We start from the raw sequence: 17,651 nt of genomic DNA, 5'->3' as shown, positions 1-17,651 counted from the left end.
GGGATTCCACAATGTATTAGAATTGCACAGTACGCGGTGCGATTGTTGCCACCTAATAAGTCGAGCCCGCACCCTGCCGCTCCATTTAAAGTTGACAGCACTGATGGAAATTGACGAGCTGTATCATCACAACTTCAGTCAACCTCGTCTTTCTCTCATCTGTGTTTATACATCCTTGGTGCCTGTCATCACCACAGATCTATCGGTTGTCATCCAGTTTTTTTCCCCCCTACAAATCGCATTGAAGTTCGTAAAAGGAAAGATTGCAAAAAAGATTGAAAAAGGACAAATATGTGATCTATTGCTTGACTTTGATGTTAAAATGCATCTCCATTGATAGAGAACATCTGTGGGGCTGTAAGTTGTCGTAGCTGCGACCCCCACCCAGAGTTAGCACTAGTGGAATACAGAAGTCACATACTGTATGTTGTCATGAGTGCCTTTGTGTGGCAAAATTAGCGATTTCTTCACCTTTTCTGCCACCAAAAAGGGGGTGGGTAGGGTCACCTGTGGCTCAACACATTTACCAATATGTGTGCCCGAATATTGACCTACACCTAGAATCTACACCAGCTTCTTGCTAGCAAAGATTTTATTTTTTGGCTCATGGACCTCCTGAAGAAGCTCCAGAATGATTGCCTCCTTATAATTCTTGCACATCATACACAGGTTGTTATTAAGAGTGGCATAAAAACGCCAGTCTTAATACCTTCTTCCCCGAATTTTCTTCCTTTTTGGCTCTCTATTGCTCCTGTCAGCTTCATTCAGGGCAAATGTAAGATAGTTTTATCCATAGCGGCACTTTGTGGTAGCTAGAATGGACATCCTGTGGCGTCCTACAAAGCACGCGTCCTTTCTGCTTCTTTAGGATAAGAACAGCCATTGCCTAGAAGTAGAGGTACACTTTGCATTTTGAGGTGGTTATAGGAGAAAAGAAACCTGATATCGGTGGGATCCATTGTGGTGTGAAAGGATATTTCCTATTATTGTCATTTTTTGGTGAAAGTTTTTGAATGACATTATTTCTACATTTTCTTCTATGTTTTGTGTTTATCTGAAAATCCAATTTTTAACTCATTCCCTACATGTGATTTCTTACAGCGGACATTGACGACATGAAAATCTGCTATGCGTTACGAGACAAGGAGAACGCAACAAGTGATATTTTCCATTTTACTGTTGAAGACAGTGGTGAGTGCCCATTTTATAGACAATGTGCTAAAGTTATTGAATATAGTCAATACTAAAACCTACAAGAAAAAAACATCTAGAAGAAAAACATTCAGTGTATGGTGGTGACTTTGATCGTACCCGCTATTTAGCCTCCATTGATGTAGTAATAATTGAATATTCGCTGAATTTTGCAGAATACATTTATGTTTTTCACATTTCTTGGCTTTTGACCATTGCAATATTTTGCTCAATTGGCAAAATGTCTTATTCTACTGGTCACGTTTTTTCCCTTGACAAGTGAGGAAAATCCCAGTAATTAAATTTGCATGTAAAAATTACTACCGTGGTTTCCAGATGTAGTATCGTAACACACTGCGGGAGACTTAGTAATTCTACTGTACTTGACTCTTTCCCTGTGTGGCAGGTACCAGAATTTTCCACAGAACCTACATCCTGTTGATGTGTCTTTTGTAGGTTTAAGAACCACGCCATTGCCATTAAGGGGTTGTCCGACCTAGGTGTGGACCAACCCAATGCTCTGAACCTGCAGTCTGCAGTCCCACCGCTCCCATGCTGCTGCCCCTTTCCTGGCCTCATGCAATCCCTTTCGGACTTGAAGTGGCTTGGTCCCTTGACCGCACTGGCCAGTCACTGGCCTCAGCAGTGACAAGTGCTATCACACTGAAGCCAGTGATTGGTTGTCCTCAGTGGACGTATGACCACGCCACTTCCGGACCGGTGGGGACCAGAAGTGGACTGTAACAGGGCAGCAGTTCATGGACGACTGATCTGTGGACAGGTGTGTGTTTTTTTAAATAATTTGGCACATGTTCAGTGCATTGGGTTGTTCAGCTCCTAAATGAGGCCCAAATGTTCCCATGCTGAATCTCAAGAATGTCTGAATATAATTTTAAGTATCCTTGTGCAGGTAAACCAAGGATAAATTATTAAAGCAATAGGGTAATTATGTATTTTGGGTAGACTTATCTTTTATTACTATATGAAGATGGCCACAGATAACTCAGCTTCTGACCCCATTAGTAGGCTGTCATACAGCCAGAAAAACATTCAGATCATTATTCGCAGAGGATGAATAGTTAGATGTTATCCAATCTGGACACGGATATGTGTGGACAAATTGAACAATTATCCTGTTTCAGATGACAGATCAGCCAATGAGTTCCAGTTTTTAACCCTAGCATGTAAATCACCATCACTTACGGTATATTGTGGCCTGGTGTTCTTGATGGGCTTTTTTACGGTCATCTGCAGAATGGTGTGTGCAGGAAAGTTTTTGGTCATGTTCTAAAATTATTGGATTAATATGAAGGATGCACACGGAATGTAAACTTGTGGTGGTTGCTGGGTTTCACTACATGCAACCAAAGCTGCTGATGAGAAAATGACATTATAATAATTCTTGTGTGTGAAGCAAATACATTCATGTCTGTGCTGTGTTTTAGGTGGAGTAGATATTTTTGTTGTTGAAACGTATTTCTTTAGAACAAATTAAAATGCGTTTTTGCCATTGGCATCAATTGGTGAGTAATAACCTGTTGAGAATGTAAGATGATGTAGGTCGAGTATGGGTTAATATGCAATGTGTGGTGCGACTGCGGTCCGAGAACGAAATAAATTATAATGTGGGGATAATAAAGAGCAATAGGCTCTGTAGAATAGATAGATAGATAGATGATAGATATTAGAGATAGATAGATAGATAGATAGACAGTACAAGATAGATAGATAGATAGATAGATATTAGAGATAGATAGATAATAGATATTAGAGATAGATAGATAGATAGACAGTACAAGATAGATAGATAGATAGATGATAGATATTAGAGATAGATAGATAGATAGATAGATAGATAGATAATAGATATTAGAGATAGATAGATAGATAGATAGATAGATAGATAGATAGATAGATAGATAGATAATAGATATTAGAGATAGATAGATAGATAGATAGATAGATAGACAGTACAAGATAGATAGATAGATGATAGATATTAGAGATAGATAGATAGATAGATAGATAGATAGATAGATAATAGATATTAGAGGTAGATAGATAGATAGATAGATAGATAGATAGATAGATAGATAGATAGACAGTACAAGATAGATAGATAGATAGATGATAGATATTAGAGATAGATAGATAGATAGATAGATAATAGATATTAGAGATAGATAGATAGATAGATAATAGATATTAGAGATAGATAGATAGATAGATAGATAGATAGATAGATAGATAGATAGACAGTACAAGATAGATAGATAGATAGATGATAGATATTAGAGATAGATAGATAGATAGATAGATAATAGATATTAGAGATAGATAGATAGATAGATAGATGATAGATATTAGAGATAGATAGATAGATAGATAGATAGATAGATAGATAGATAGATAGATAGATAATAGATATTAGAGGTAGATAGATAGATAGATAGATAGATAATAGATATTAGAGGTAGATAGATAGATAGATAGATAGATAGATAGATATTAGAGGTAGATAGATTTTCAGGATTAGCATATAATTTGAAGTGAAATTAGAGTCAGATGTTTTCCATCAATGGGGTGATAATCAGGTGTGAGTGGGCGACCTGTTTTATCTAAAGACCCCGGATCTATCAATGTCCTCCTGGCCAGGGCCGATGCAAGGATTTTTGCCAACACAAGCGAAGCTACATTTTGACGCCCCCCTACCCCACCCCATCCCCGCAGCTCACCTGGCCCTGGTCCGCCTGCAGCAGCTGGCGTGTCCTCTGTGTGGTCCTGGTATCTTCTCTCTGCTTCAGACAATCGCTGGTTTGAGGACCGTATTTTTCGCCCTCTAAGACGCACTGACCCATAAGACACACCTAGGTTTTAGAGGAGGATAATAAGAAAAAAATATTTTCCATTGCACCTCAGGTCAGACCAGCAATCAGACCCGCAATGTTAATCAGACCTCAGATCAGACCCCCATGTCGGCCATCATGCCCCCATGTCAGCCATCAGCGCAAATAAAATAAAATAAAATAACTTACCTCTCCTGCTCCTGGACGCCGCCGCTCCTCACCACCAGTGCTCTCGCTCTTCTTCCTGGTTCTCGGCTGTCAGCTGTGAAGGCTGCGCTCAGTGAGGTCACATGGGGCGCAGCCCTTTACAGCAGACAGCCGAGCGGAGGACCAGGAAGCAGTGAGTACAGATCCTTCACCGCTTCCCGGTCCTCCGGTACTAATGAAGCGTTTCATTAGTATTCGCCCCATAAGACCCAGGGGTGAAAAATACAGGGTATTTATAAAAAAAATGTTTCATTTTTTCCACCCCCCCCCCCGTCTCTGCGCCCTAAGGCAGCCGCTTGGTCTGCCTTATTATAGCACCGGCCCTGCTCCTGGCATTCACCAAAGCCAGACTCGTCCATTAGTCTGCCAGACGGACACATGTGACCCTTCACTCCACAGAACACATTTCCACTGCACCAGAGTCCGTGCTTTGACGCTTGAAATTGTGCGTGGTGATTAGTCTTGCATGCCGTTACAGTGGTTGGAAAACCACAAAATAAAGCTCCCGGCGCCCAGTGTTTGTGCTGATGTTAATGGCAGAGAAGGTTAGTCTGTTGGTGACTTTTATGCACTATATGCCTCAGCACTCGGCAGCCCTGGTCTGTAACTTTCCGTGGTCTCCAGTTCATGGCTGAGATGCTGTGGCTCCTAAACACCTTCTCTTTGCAATAATGCTGTGTGTTCCTGCCCAACATAATCTGTAGCGAATTGTACTGACATAATTCCGTCAGTACAATTCATTACAGCAGATAGTCGGGCAGAGACAAACAGCATTATAAATCATCATCATGCAGTGAAGTCACATCACAAGAGCAGAGTTCTGGACCAGAAATCACACTCCCACACAGAGCTTGTTTCTCGGAGTGCACTCGCTCATCTGAAACTAGTCTTATACTAGGGCTCTGTTGATTATGACAAAATTGTAAATTGTTATTGATTGAGCAACTGAACGATTATTTGGGGGTGTGGCTTGGGTCGTGACTTGGGGCGTGGCTTACCACAGGGCTCAGCTGCCGCAGAACCTCATAATACACACCTCAGCTGCTGCAGAACCTCATAATACACACCTCAGCTGCTGTAGAGCATCATGATACACACCTCAGCTGCTGTAGAGCATCATAATACACACCTCAGCTGCTGCAGAACATCATAATACACTCCTCAGCTGCTGTAGAGCGCACAAGAGGGTGCACAAGGGGTTAAACTAGCCCCCAGCCAGCCTGTGACGTGCCCCATACCTGCCTCAGTGCCAGTAAATCGTGTCTACCAGTTCCACAGTCTGTTACTGCTAAACTTGAGGAGGACATTTGATGACGTCAGTGTCATGTGACCGGGCACAGAGATTCGTGAGTCATGTGACTGAGTTCAGGACTGGTGGATGTTAGGGTGGAGTTGCCGTAGAGTCCACGGCATCTGAGGGGTGAAATGTATGAGATCAGCTTGGCTGATCGCACACATGTGTGGTGGGTCTCTGCTGTTTGAAAAAGGTTTATGAGGATGATTGTCTGTTTCATTTTCTTTTTCGATTTTCATCCTAGCCCTACCTTATACCACTCACTATTGATTGTGTAATATCTACTGTAGGAGGGAAGACATTTTACAAGCTGACTTGTTAAGAGTGGCCTCCTATTATAGTGCTACACTGGAATTCAGTGAGCTCCTTAGAACGAGCCATTCTTTCACAAATGTTTGTAAAGGCAGACTGCATGGCTAGGGGCTGGATTTTATACACCTGTGGCAATGGGACTGAATGAAATGTATATAATGTACCATGAAAGCTCTTTGAGACAGCCATCCAAAATCACTTCAGGTGTGTAACCTGAACCTTTCAGGCCCCAGTACAAAATCCCCACCATTAATACTTATCAGTGTCATCTTAGGTGGCAGAAGGACTTTGGACCTCCTCAGGAACCAACTGTTACCTCTTCACCCCCTATAGCTACATGCATGTAAATTTGTCTTTATCAGCAGATAAATCCATGTATATAGGATCCATATAAGATATATCAATGTGAACTTTAATATGAAAATTATAAATAATAAAATGTATGACCAAATATAATGTTTGACTGTCCTTAGGAAGACCTGGTAGGTCAGAGGATCAAGTTCATTTTGAAGTTTGTCGCATTCTTACTTTAGTGAAGAGATTTTCCCCTTTATATAGCCTCATCTTAGATGAAGATTCCACCTTACATCAAGCTGATCATAGTACAGGTCTTCCTGAGGCTACTTTCACACTAGCGTTCGGGGCTCCGCTTTTGAGTTCCGTTTGAAGGGGCTCACAAGTGGCCCCGAACTGATCAATCCAGCCCTAATGCATTCTGAATGGATGCGGATCCGCTCAGAATGCATCAGTCTGGCTCCGTTTGTCCTCCGCTCCGCTCAGCAGGCGGACACCCGAACGCAGCTTGCAGCGTTCAGGTGTCCGCCTGGCCGTGCGGAGGCAAACGGATCCATCCAGACTTACAATGTAAGTCAATGGGGACGGATCCGTTTGAAGTTGACACAGTATGGCTCAATTTTCAAACGGATCCGTCTCCCATTGACTTTCAGTGTAAGTCAAAACGGATCCGTTTGCATTATCATGAACAAAAAAAAATAAATTATTATTATTATTTTTTTTTTTTCATGGTAATGCAAACGGATCCGTTCTGAACGGATCTAAGCGTTTGCATTATAGGTGCGGATCCGTCTGTGCAGATACCAGACGGATCCGACCTAAACGCAGGTGTGAAAGTAGCCTAATGGGACAGTATTTTTGGGGTTGAAGCTACTGCAGGGGAAACCAAGCATCAGAAGTCCATTGTTTATGACCCACATTATTACTGTAGCTACACATTTCTTTGCCCATTTTTCTTGTCACACAATACATTTTTTTTAGTCTACATGAGTTTCAATAAACAGGTAGACAACCCCTGGGCCAGGAAAGGTACTCATTCCCAGATGTTATTTTTATTGCTGGTTTCTTGGGGTTCTGGAAAGATTTCTGCTGTTGTCAGCAGTTTAAAGATGACCCTTGCCTTAATCTTCAGTATATCCCCTGGTGGTAGGAGCACTTTGATGATTTACATGCTGAGAATAGATTGTTATGGACTGAGCTCTGGGCAAAGTAATGAATTTCAGTCATCATGCAGAAGACTGTTGATAGGCAGCTGTGCTTGAGGGCCAAAATCATCTCCAGCATGCTTCGCCACCTGACACCAGGGCTGACTTTGGCGTTTTGCCGCTCTCTGTTTGGGCTTGTTGTCCATAGTCCTATTTATCTGTCAATCGTGTAAGACATTACTCAGTCCGACATACGCGATGATGTCACTCAGGGATCCTATGATTAATCCGCTTGTATACACCCAGACTCCTCATCAGCTGTATGTACAATAGCTTGTCCATTCTATGTTTCAGTCTTTATACATTTTGTATAGGATTAAAATGGAATATAACGTTTGTATTCTGTTTTACTGTAAATGTATTAATTCAGTGGAATTTACTTCCCATAAACTGCATCCCTCTTGAGCCTCAACAAGACTATCTTCTCAGTGGGTCTACTCAACTCTACTAAGGGTACTTTCACACTAGCGTTTACGTTTTCTGGTATTGAGTTCCGTCATAGGGGCTCAATACCGGAAAAAAAAGCGCTTCAGTTTTGTCCCCATTCATTGTCAATGGGGACTGAACTGAACTGAACAGAACGGAGTGCTCCAAAATGCATTCCATTCCATTTATTTGCGTTCCCAGACCGGAGAGCAAACCGCAGCATGCCGTGGTTTGCTTTCCGTCCTTGCATGCGGAGCAAGACGGATCCGGCATGACCCCCAATGCAAGTCAATGGGGACAGATCCGTTTTCTCTGCCACAATTTGCCACAATAGAAAATGGATCCGTCCCCCATTGACTTTTAACGGAGTTCATGATGGATCTGTCTTGGCTATGTTAAAGATAATACAACCGGATCTGTTCATAACGGATGCAGATGGTTGTATTATCAGTAACGGAAGCGTTTTTGCTGGACCCTGCTGGATCCAGCAAAAACGCTAGTGTGGAAGTAGCCTTAAAGGAGTTATCTCAGGAGCATTGTCACCACTTGGGTCCCCGCTATGTGAGAGCTTCTTCCATGTTGGCGGATTCAAACCGGCCATTTATTACATGTATAGTGGTTCAGATGAATGGCCACCAAGTAATATTTTATTATTTCTGTACTGGCCATTACAGGAAAAATGGCTGGCTCGCCAAGGATTCCCAAGTTGGCTTCGGGAGCTGGCCCATGAACGTAGTTCAAAAAAAATACCACTTCATGGGGTATCTACACTTATATGTCTCGCACTACCTGAATAAATAAATGTCTCGCCGTAATTTCGCGCATGCGCCGTGGAAAGACCAGTCAGCGCATGCGCAATGTGTTCTGTGAGGCAGATGCCAGGACACCGCGCGGGCGCTGACAGGTCTATCCACAGCGCATGCGCAAGATTACGGCGCACCAGGCATATGAGGTCGGCGATGAGGAGTGAATAAATTAGCAGTGAGGCGGTGCTGGGCTCAAGGAGAAGGGGTGCGCTTGGGCTCCAACGGACAGAGGGACAGCCCCTTAGGCTCCTTATTTAGGTAATTTGCATATTAATAAAAGCGATTTTATAGACAAATTACAAGACACAGGGCAGTAAGGCTGGTTTCACACGGGCGTTGCGGGAATAGGTGCGGGTGCATTGCGAGAACATGTGCGATTTTTCCACGCGGGTGCAAAACATTGTAATGCGTTTTGCACTTGCGTGAGAAAAATCGCGCATGTTTGGTACCCAAACCCGAACTTCTTCACAGAAGTTCAGGCTTGGGATCGGTGTTGTGTAGATTGTATTATTTTCCCTTATAACATAGTTATAAGGGAAAATAATAGCATTCTGAATACAGAATGCATAGTACAATAGGGCTGGAGGGGTTAAAAAAAAATCTAAAATAATTAAACTCACCTTAATCCACTTGCTCGCGCAGCCGGCATTTCTTCTGTCTTCATCTGTGCTGTGAGCAATAGGACCTTTGATGACGTCACTACGCTCATCACATGATCCATCACCATGGTGATGGATCATGTGATGGACCATGTGATGAACGCAGTGACGTCATCAAAGGTCCTATTGCTCACAGATGAAGAGATGCCGGCTGCGCGAGCAAGTGGATTAAGGTGAGTTTAATTTTTTTTAATTTTTTTTTAACCCCTCCAGCCCTATTTTACTATGCATTCTGTATTCAGAATGCTATTATTTTCCCTTATAACCATGTTATAAGGGAAAATAATAATGATCGGGTCTCCATCCCGATCGTCTCCTAGCAACCGTGCGTGAAAATCGCACCGCATCCGCACTTGCTTGCGGATGCTTGCGATTTTCACGCAGCCCCATTCACTTCTATGGGGCCTGCGTTGCGTGAAAAACGCAGAATATAGAACATGCTGCGATTTTCACGCAACGCACAAGTGATGCGTGAAAATCACAGCTCATGTGTACCGCCCCATAGAAATGAATGGGTCATGATTCAGTGCGGGTGCAATGCGTTCAACTCACGCATCGCATCCGCGTGGATTACTCGCCCGTGTGAAAGGGGCCTAATACTAGTATATTGTAATATAAATCATGGAGACTGATGTGGTCATGTTAACAGCTTAGTAAGGGAAATCTTGGTGACAGAATCCCTTTAATGACATTCAAGTCAGTTGGCGCTTGTTTAAAGGACCTTTTACATACTTGTTACTAGGACTGCAACGACTCATTGAGGATTCGTTTAAATAATGTGACCATGGAGCGTGAGGTGAAGCCTTTCACTCACTGTCGGCACCGCGCTGCAGGGCTTTGCATGCACACATCGTCAGTGTGCTGGCTGACGCTTTGTGTGATGTCAGGTCCCTCCCAGTGCATTCTGGGAAGAAGACACGGTTCGTCCCCTGTGGACTTTGTGTCAGCGCACTGCCAGGAAAGGTAAGTAGAAAGTTAGCACTAGCAGGGGCCCGTATCTGCCGGGGGAAGGGGGGGGGGTGATTTTGGTGATTTGAAGGGGCTGATGGCGCTGGGGGACATGGATGGCAATGGCATGGGGGGGGGCTGATGATACTGGGGGAGTGGGGGACATGGCATTGAGGGGCTGATTTGAGGGCACTGGGGGAGTGGGGGACATGGCAATTGGCAATAGATGGCATGGAGGCACTGGGGGATTGGGGGGCATGGCAATGGATGGCATGGAGGGGCTGATCACACTAGGGGAGTGGGGGACATGGCATGGAGGGGCTGATCTGATGGGAGTGGGGGGCATGGCATGGAGGGGCTGATCTGATAGCAGTGGGGGACATCACATGGCAATGGATGGCATGGAGGCACTGGGGGAGTGGGGGACATGGCAATGGATGGCATGGAGGGGCTGATGGCAATGGGGGAGTGGAGCTGAAGGCACTGGGGTAGGGGAGAGCTGAAGGCACTGGGGGAACAGAGCTAATGGCACAGGGGGGGAGCTGATGGCACTGGGGGATAGTGGAGCTGATGGCACAGGGGGGGAACAGAGCTGATGGCAGTGGGGGATAGTGGAGCTGATGGCACTGGGGGAACTGATGCACTTGGGCTGATCGCACAGCGGGGAACGAAGGGTGTTGGGGACTGATGGCAGGGGGTCTGATGAGTTTTTATAAAGGAAAACAGTCTATTAATTCATTTTTTCTTATTAGAGTACTCGATTATTCGTAAAAATAATCGGTAGAATACTCGATTGCTAAAATAATCGTTTGCCGCAGCCCTACTTGTTACTTTGCATATTGTCAGCAGCACAACATGTATTTACACAGGGCGATGTGCTGACGTCAAACTATGATCTTAGGTGCCGCATAAAAGATGCCATCACCCAGCAAACTAGTGTTTTGCTCATTTGTCTAGTGATCGACGGCACCTATACACAGACCAATTTTTGGGAACAAACATGGGAAGAGGGTATGCAAATCAGCACTTAGCAAGCTCCTATAAGTCAATGTTCAACCTTTTAAACGGGCCTTGAGACATGACTTGGATAATAACTAATCCAGCATCTCATCTGCAGAAAGCTGTTTTGGGAGTGATTGTCCCTCATCAGTGCAGAGCAGAGAGTTTTTAACTGGGTGAGAGGCCTAGGTTAGGATTCAGGGGATGCTATATCTCCTTAAGGAGAGCCCCTAATTGGCATGAGGAATCTTATAGGCCAGACAACGCTCCTCTGGAGTTCTGGGAAGAGGCTATGCAAATAAGCTCTTAGTGGGAACAAACAATCATAGGAAGGTTCCTTCCCATCAATCGACCCATTCCTCAAAACATTATTAAAGGACCCCAAGGGGGAGCTTCCTGCCCGCATTGATTGATGATATGAGACACATTCATCCTCTTTGAAAAGAAGATCAAAAATACTGAACTTTATGATGTTCGGTGGGTCATAGACACTGCAGCTGCTGAAGAACCTCTTTTAAAGAGAGAAGGATCCCTTCAGATGCTCAGTTAAGGTGGATTTAGACGGGCCGACTGAGCAGCTGATTGTTGGGAAGGACATGTTCCTTCCCAACAGTCGGCTGCTCGTTCAGTAAAGGAGACTGCGCATCTACATGCAGCGATCTCCTTTAATGTATGAGGACGGGGGATCACTGGAGCAATCCCTCATCCTCATACAAAATGATGGCTTCTGAGAAGCAGATTGCTGTTTAGACAGCACGATCTAGATCTCAGAAACCATGGTTGTGGTGCCTTCACGAGCGACAGGATCACCCAATGAATGAGCGTTTCGTGCGATCATCAGGCGATCGTCGACACATTTAGATGGCCAGATGATCAGGAACGACGGTTCGCGGGAATAGTCGTTCCCGATAATGTGGACGATTATTGGTGCGTCTAAATGCACCTTTAGTGATTAACACAGATGAAGGAATTTCTTGTAGACATAATCTGTGACAGACTTCTTCAGCAGGAACAGGTATCATTATATACCCATCAGGGTCTAACATCAGCTGTGTTCAGATCAGAAATCTCAAAATGAATTCTCACTCGTTGGCTAAGGCAGCATTTGAAAATAAAGGAAGTAATTGATGATCAGCCGTTAGTTATCTGTGTTACGGCGACGCGACAGTCATACTCCCAAACAATTTGTAGTCTGCTATTTCATGTCCGCATACAATGCTTATCTCTTCCTGGTCACTTTGTTCCACCTCTTGACCACAACGTGAGTCGACATCAAAGCCTTCGTGGCTCAGGTAGATGTTGGCACAAGCTCAACGTTGCCAACATTTATTCCTGTGTTCCTGGGAGGAATCCAAGTCCTGCAAGAGTAAACACATTACTGAGAGAATTCAAGGACTCTTTCCCGAGCGCACATAGGTTCTCGAAAACACTTAGTGAGACCTCTTATGTCTGTGTTCTGGAGTCTGTTTTGGTTCCATGCAGTCGTGGCCGTAGTTTCATGTCATTTTTTTTTGACAGATACTTACTTGAAATTATAGATTTTTTTTGTCATTTATAGTCACTGCACAGTACAATTACTGTGTACCTCAGCTTATTCTCTTGCCAAAAAATTGAAAAGCTTGAAATAGGTCGTGCTTATTCACTTTGGAGACCATATGATTCATTGCTTGGCACGGCACAGTGTAAGGAGGTGAGCCAAGTGTGGCTGTGGACTACCCTGCCAGATGCTTGCTCGCACCTGCACAACTTGTCCAAATGCAATTAAAGGTAACTTAATAATGTACTAATTAAGTATATCGCTAAATTCTGGATTGTTTCCAGCCATCAGAAGGCACAAAAGAAATCTGGAAGACCTATGCTGGGACGGAATACAAAAGATATATATCTCATCATACTTTATAGTGGTCCTGGTTTCCCCTGCACTCTCAGGATCGTGGGTGATCCAGCAGGTAGACCACCGCTGATCAGGGGATATCTTAGAGACATTTTATATGATAAATGTACGCACATTTCATTTGAGAAGATAACATAAGCATTATATTTGTGTTGTATATCTTATTCTTGGTATTGAGCTTTAAAGGGAATTCCCTGAGAAACCAGGCACAATTGGGCAGACTTACTAATAAAAATGCGCCAGTTTTTTGGTTCAATTTGCACCAAAAGAACTGGTGTGTATTAGGCCTGCAGCTAACGATTATTTGAATAATCGATTAGTTGTCGATAATGACAAAAAAAGGGGTTTATATGATTTTACTTGAAAAAGTATGTTCAAAGGCCATATTAAAACAATTTTAGGACTTTCATAATTTTAAAAATTTTGCATTACAATGTAAAAAAGACAACATGTCCACATGGTCAGGGCTTAGGCTAGCTCTCTTCTTACACGCTATGTTACCTGTAGCAGAGAAGAGACGTTCCGACGGTGTGGATGTACAGCTTATAAGTTATTGCACATTCAATCTCTAAGACTCGTACTCCTCCCTACTACTATTATCCTGATTACCTAGCTGAGTTATGGGGGGAGTCTCTGGATGGCACTGTTATGGGGGCATCTGTGGATGGAAGGCACTGTTATGGGGGCATCTGTGGATGGAAGGCACTGTTATGGGGGCATCTGTATATGGCAATGGTATGGGGGGCATCTGTGGATAGCACTGTTATGGGGGAATCTGTAGATGGCACTGTTATGGGGGGATCTGTGGATGGCAATCATGGCACTGTTATGGGGGGATCTGTGGATGGCAATCATGGCACTGTTATGGGGCATCTGTGGATGGCAGGCACTGTTATGGGGGCATCTGTGGATGGCACTGTTATGGGGGGGGATCTTTGGATGGCTGGCACTGTGATGGGGGCATCTGTAGATCGCACTGTTATGGGGGGATCTGTGGATGACACATATGTGTCATCCACAGATCCCCCCCCTCATAACAGTGTCCCTGTGTAGTGATTGTGAATGACCCTCAATACAGGGGTGGAGGCTGGCATTTTGGTTTTGTAATAGCAGTGGGGCCCGGTGCAGTCACTGTATTCTATTACACCGGGCCCCGCTCACCTAATCATATCTATCAAGTAGGGGATGTTAAACTACTTATAGTGCAGAATCACTCCAGACCCTAACTTACAAGTATTAAACTATCGCAGGAGGCCGGGCAGTTGAATGGGCGGAGGCAGCAGCGTAACTCACTACGTCATGCGCCTGCGCCTTCATTCATAAAGTGGGAGGAGCAGGCGCGTGACATAGTGAGTTACACTGCCGCCGCCCGGCCTCCTGCCTGCTACGAAGTGTACTATTAAGTTTTACACGCTGCCGCCCATTCCCGCCCCCATAGCAGAAAATCGGCCGATTATTCGATAACGCGAACCGTTGACAACGAATCCCGATATCGAATATTATTGATAATGTTGATTAATCGTTGCAGCCCTAGCGTGTTTGCTTTGCATCCAATTTACTAAATGTTTTACACACTTTTCAAAGTTTTTTCAGCCTCATCTGACAAGGGAGGGTGGTTTCACTAATGGGCGTGGCTTAATTGCGGACACGTTTTGCAAAAATGGCCCAAAATTTTGGTGCATTTTTGGAGTAAAACTATGTCAACTTATATGCGGTGTAAACATAGATTAGACAGTTTATTTGGCGTACAGACAAATTTCTAGCATAAATCTGAAGCAGAATTTACGACACTCCAAATTTAAAAAGGTTTGTGTGCCACAATAGTAATTTTGTCTAACATCAAGACTGTGATTCGTATTCTTAGACAGTATAAAGTACAACACTATTAGTAAATCTGCCCCAGTGCCTTGTAGGTCTAGCTCAGATGAATGTAATGATGCCTTTCACTTAGGGCTCATGCACACGGCTGTAGCCGCTTTTGAAGTCTGCCAAATTGCGGATCCGCTAAACATGGATACCGGCTGTGTGCGTTCGGCATTTTGCAAAAGGGAACGTCCTGCCCTCTATAGAACTGTCCGATCCTTGTCTGTAAAAGGGACAAGATGTTCTATTTTTCTGCGGGGCCTTGGAATGGTGAAAATGTGGATCGGATACGGACAAAAACAACAGTCGTGTGCATGAGCCCTTAGCATTACGTTGCTTCATTCTGGTTAAAAAGTACTTTTCCTCCATACGCTAATGAGCAGTTGAGAAAGTGCCAAGGGCGGCGAAGAAACCCCACTTGCACCTAAATACTGGCATAGGGGTCATAGTAAATGACCTCCAATGACTTTTGGATTTTGTAATATTTAGTAATTTACCTAGCAGCCAGCATCACGCTGTTTAGTGGGTGGTCTGTATACAGTTCTCCAGCTTGGGTAACACTTGGAACAGTAGTCCATGTGGATTAATGATGTAACCCTTAGCTTATCTCTTATTACTGTTTTATAGATGCAGTCTTCAAGAGAATATAATTTGTATCTTCTTTAATACCTGGCACCGACCGCTACTTAATCTGTTAAGTGATTGGGGCAAGGAGACATTCATGCCGATTGCCTCACACATACGTTTATTAGCTCGTCTACAGCTTGTTAGGAGAGGCCGTGCTCGGCTAAGAGCTGCTGCCCCCTGCTGTTAGCGATAGCTGGGGGTCTCAGCTACTGTCACTATGATATGTCAAAGGTTTTTTATGACATTTAAGCATTTACTGTGGGGGTCATTTATCAAAACTGGTGTAATGGAAAACTGGCCTAGTTGCCCATAGCAACCAATCAGATTTCACCTTTCATTTTTCAGCACTCCTTTGGAGAATGAAAGGTGGAATCTGATTGGTTGCTATGGACAACTAAGCTAGTTCAACTTTACAACAATTTTGATAAATCTTCCCTTGTATGTCCATATGATATTTAGAAATTAAACTTGAATTTGAATAGATACGTAGCTACGGATGCCCGTCACCTCTCCACTATGTTCAGAGCAGGAACATAATTATTAGGGTAATCTTGGTGTAGGATTGACATAGGAGGACTCAGGGCCGGCCTTAGGTGTTCAGGCGCCCTGTGCGAGCTAACCTTGTGGCGCCCCCCCCCTCAAAAAAAAAAAAAAAACACTGCTTGTTGCTGGCATCATGGCATAGGCTGGCTGACTATCCAACCAAGTAGTTACCAGCCCACACACCCCAAAGGCCGGTGTAATGTTATACTTCCCTACTTCGTGAGATTTCCCTACCCTCGTCACTTCCAGTCGCACCGGACATGACGTGAGGAGGTGTGCAGCGCAGCGCAGGCGCACAACGACAGGTTAGGGAAGTTTCACAGCAGAGTGCGCATGCGCCAGGAGCCTCACCAGCGGTTAGGGAAGGGAAAAATTACGTACGGGCCAGTGCTTTTTCCCTACCCTAACCGCTGGTGAGGCTCCCAGCGCATGCGCAGTGTCGGCCGGTGTCCAGCTGAGAACATCCATCCGATCAACGCACCTGTGCACTGGCCCATAATTTTTCCCTACCCTAACCGCCGGCGAGGCTCCCAGCGCATGCGCACTCTGCTGTGAAATTTCCCTAACCCATCGTTGTGCGCAGTGCGCCCCCCCAATATAATAAACATTGGTGGCGCAGTGCGCCCCCCCAATATAATAAACATTGGTGGCGCAGTGCGCCCCCCCAATATAATAAACATTGGTGGCGCAGTGCGCCCCCCCAATATGATAAACATTGGTGGCGCAGTGCGCCCCCCCAATATAATAAACATTGGTGGCGCAGTGCGCCCCCCCAACACCCCAGTATAATAAACATTGGTGGCGCAGTGCGCCCCCCCCAATATAATAAACATTGGTGGCGCAGTGCGCCCCCCCCAATATAATAAACATTGGTGGCGCAGTGCGCCCCCCCTCAATATAATAAACATTGGTGGCGCAGTGCGCCCCCCCCAACACCCCAGTATAATAAACATTGGTGGCGCAGTGCGCCCCCCCAGTATAATAAACATTGGTGGCGCAGTGCGCCCCCCCCAACACCCCAGTATAATAAACATTGGTGGCGCAGTGCGCCCCCCCAGTATAATAAACATTGGTGGCGCAGTGCGCCCCCCCCAACACCCCAGTATAATAAACATTGGTGGCGCAGTGCGCCCCCCCCCCCCAATATAATAAACATTGGTGGCGCAGTGCGCCCCCCCCCCCAATATAATAAACATTGGTGGTGCAGTGCGCCCCCCCTCAATATAATAAACATTGGTGGCGCAGTGGGCAGTGCCAATGAGGGTTAAAAAATAATTAACTCACCTCCTCCAATTGATCGTCTTCTGTTCTTTCTTCATGACCTGTCAAAGGACCTGTGGTGACATCACTGTGCTCATCACATGATCCATCACCATGGTAATGGGTCATGTGATGAGCTCAGTGACGTCACCACAGGTCCTGAAGAAAACAGGAGACCGGCAGCTATGCGATCAACTGGAGGAGGTGAGTTAATTTTTTTAAATTATTTTTTAACCCTCACTGGCACTTCCCACTGTGCCACCAATGTTTCTTATAC

The 17,651-nt window shown here is 44.6% G+C and overlaps 1 protein-coding gene across 1 annotated transcript in view; it reads left to right on the top strand.

The window, feature by feature from the left end:
• FREM2 (FRAS1 related extracellular matrix 2) overlaps nucleotides 1–17,651 on the top strand; it is a 216,893-nt gene that overhangs the window by 18,178 nt on the left and 181,064 nt on the right. Inside the window, exon 2 of the mRNA XM_040426093.1 lies at nucleotides 1,102–1,191. Within this exon, the coding sequence (XP_040282027.1) occupies nucleotides 1,102–1,191 (90 nt within the window). The remainder of the gene's footprint in view (nucleotides 1–1,101; nucleotides 1,192–17,651) is intronic.

Source organism: Bufo bufo, chromosome 3 (assembly GCF_905171765.1).
Source record: "Bufo bufo chromosome 3, aBufBuf1.1, whole genome shotgun sequence".
Classification (NCBI taxonomy): domain Eukaryota; kingdom Metazoa; phylum Chordata; class Amphibia; order Anura; family Bufonidae; genus Bufo; species Bufo bufo.
The sequence above is the reverse complement of the archived record's forward strand: the minus strand, read 5'-3'. Positions and strand labels throughout refer to the sequence as shown.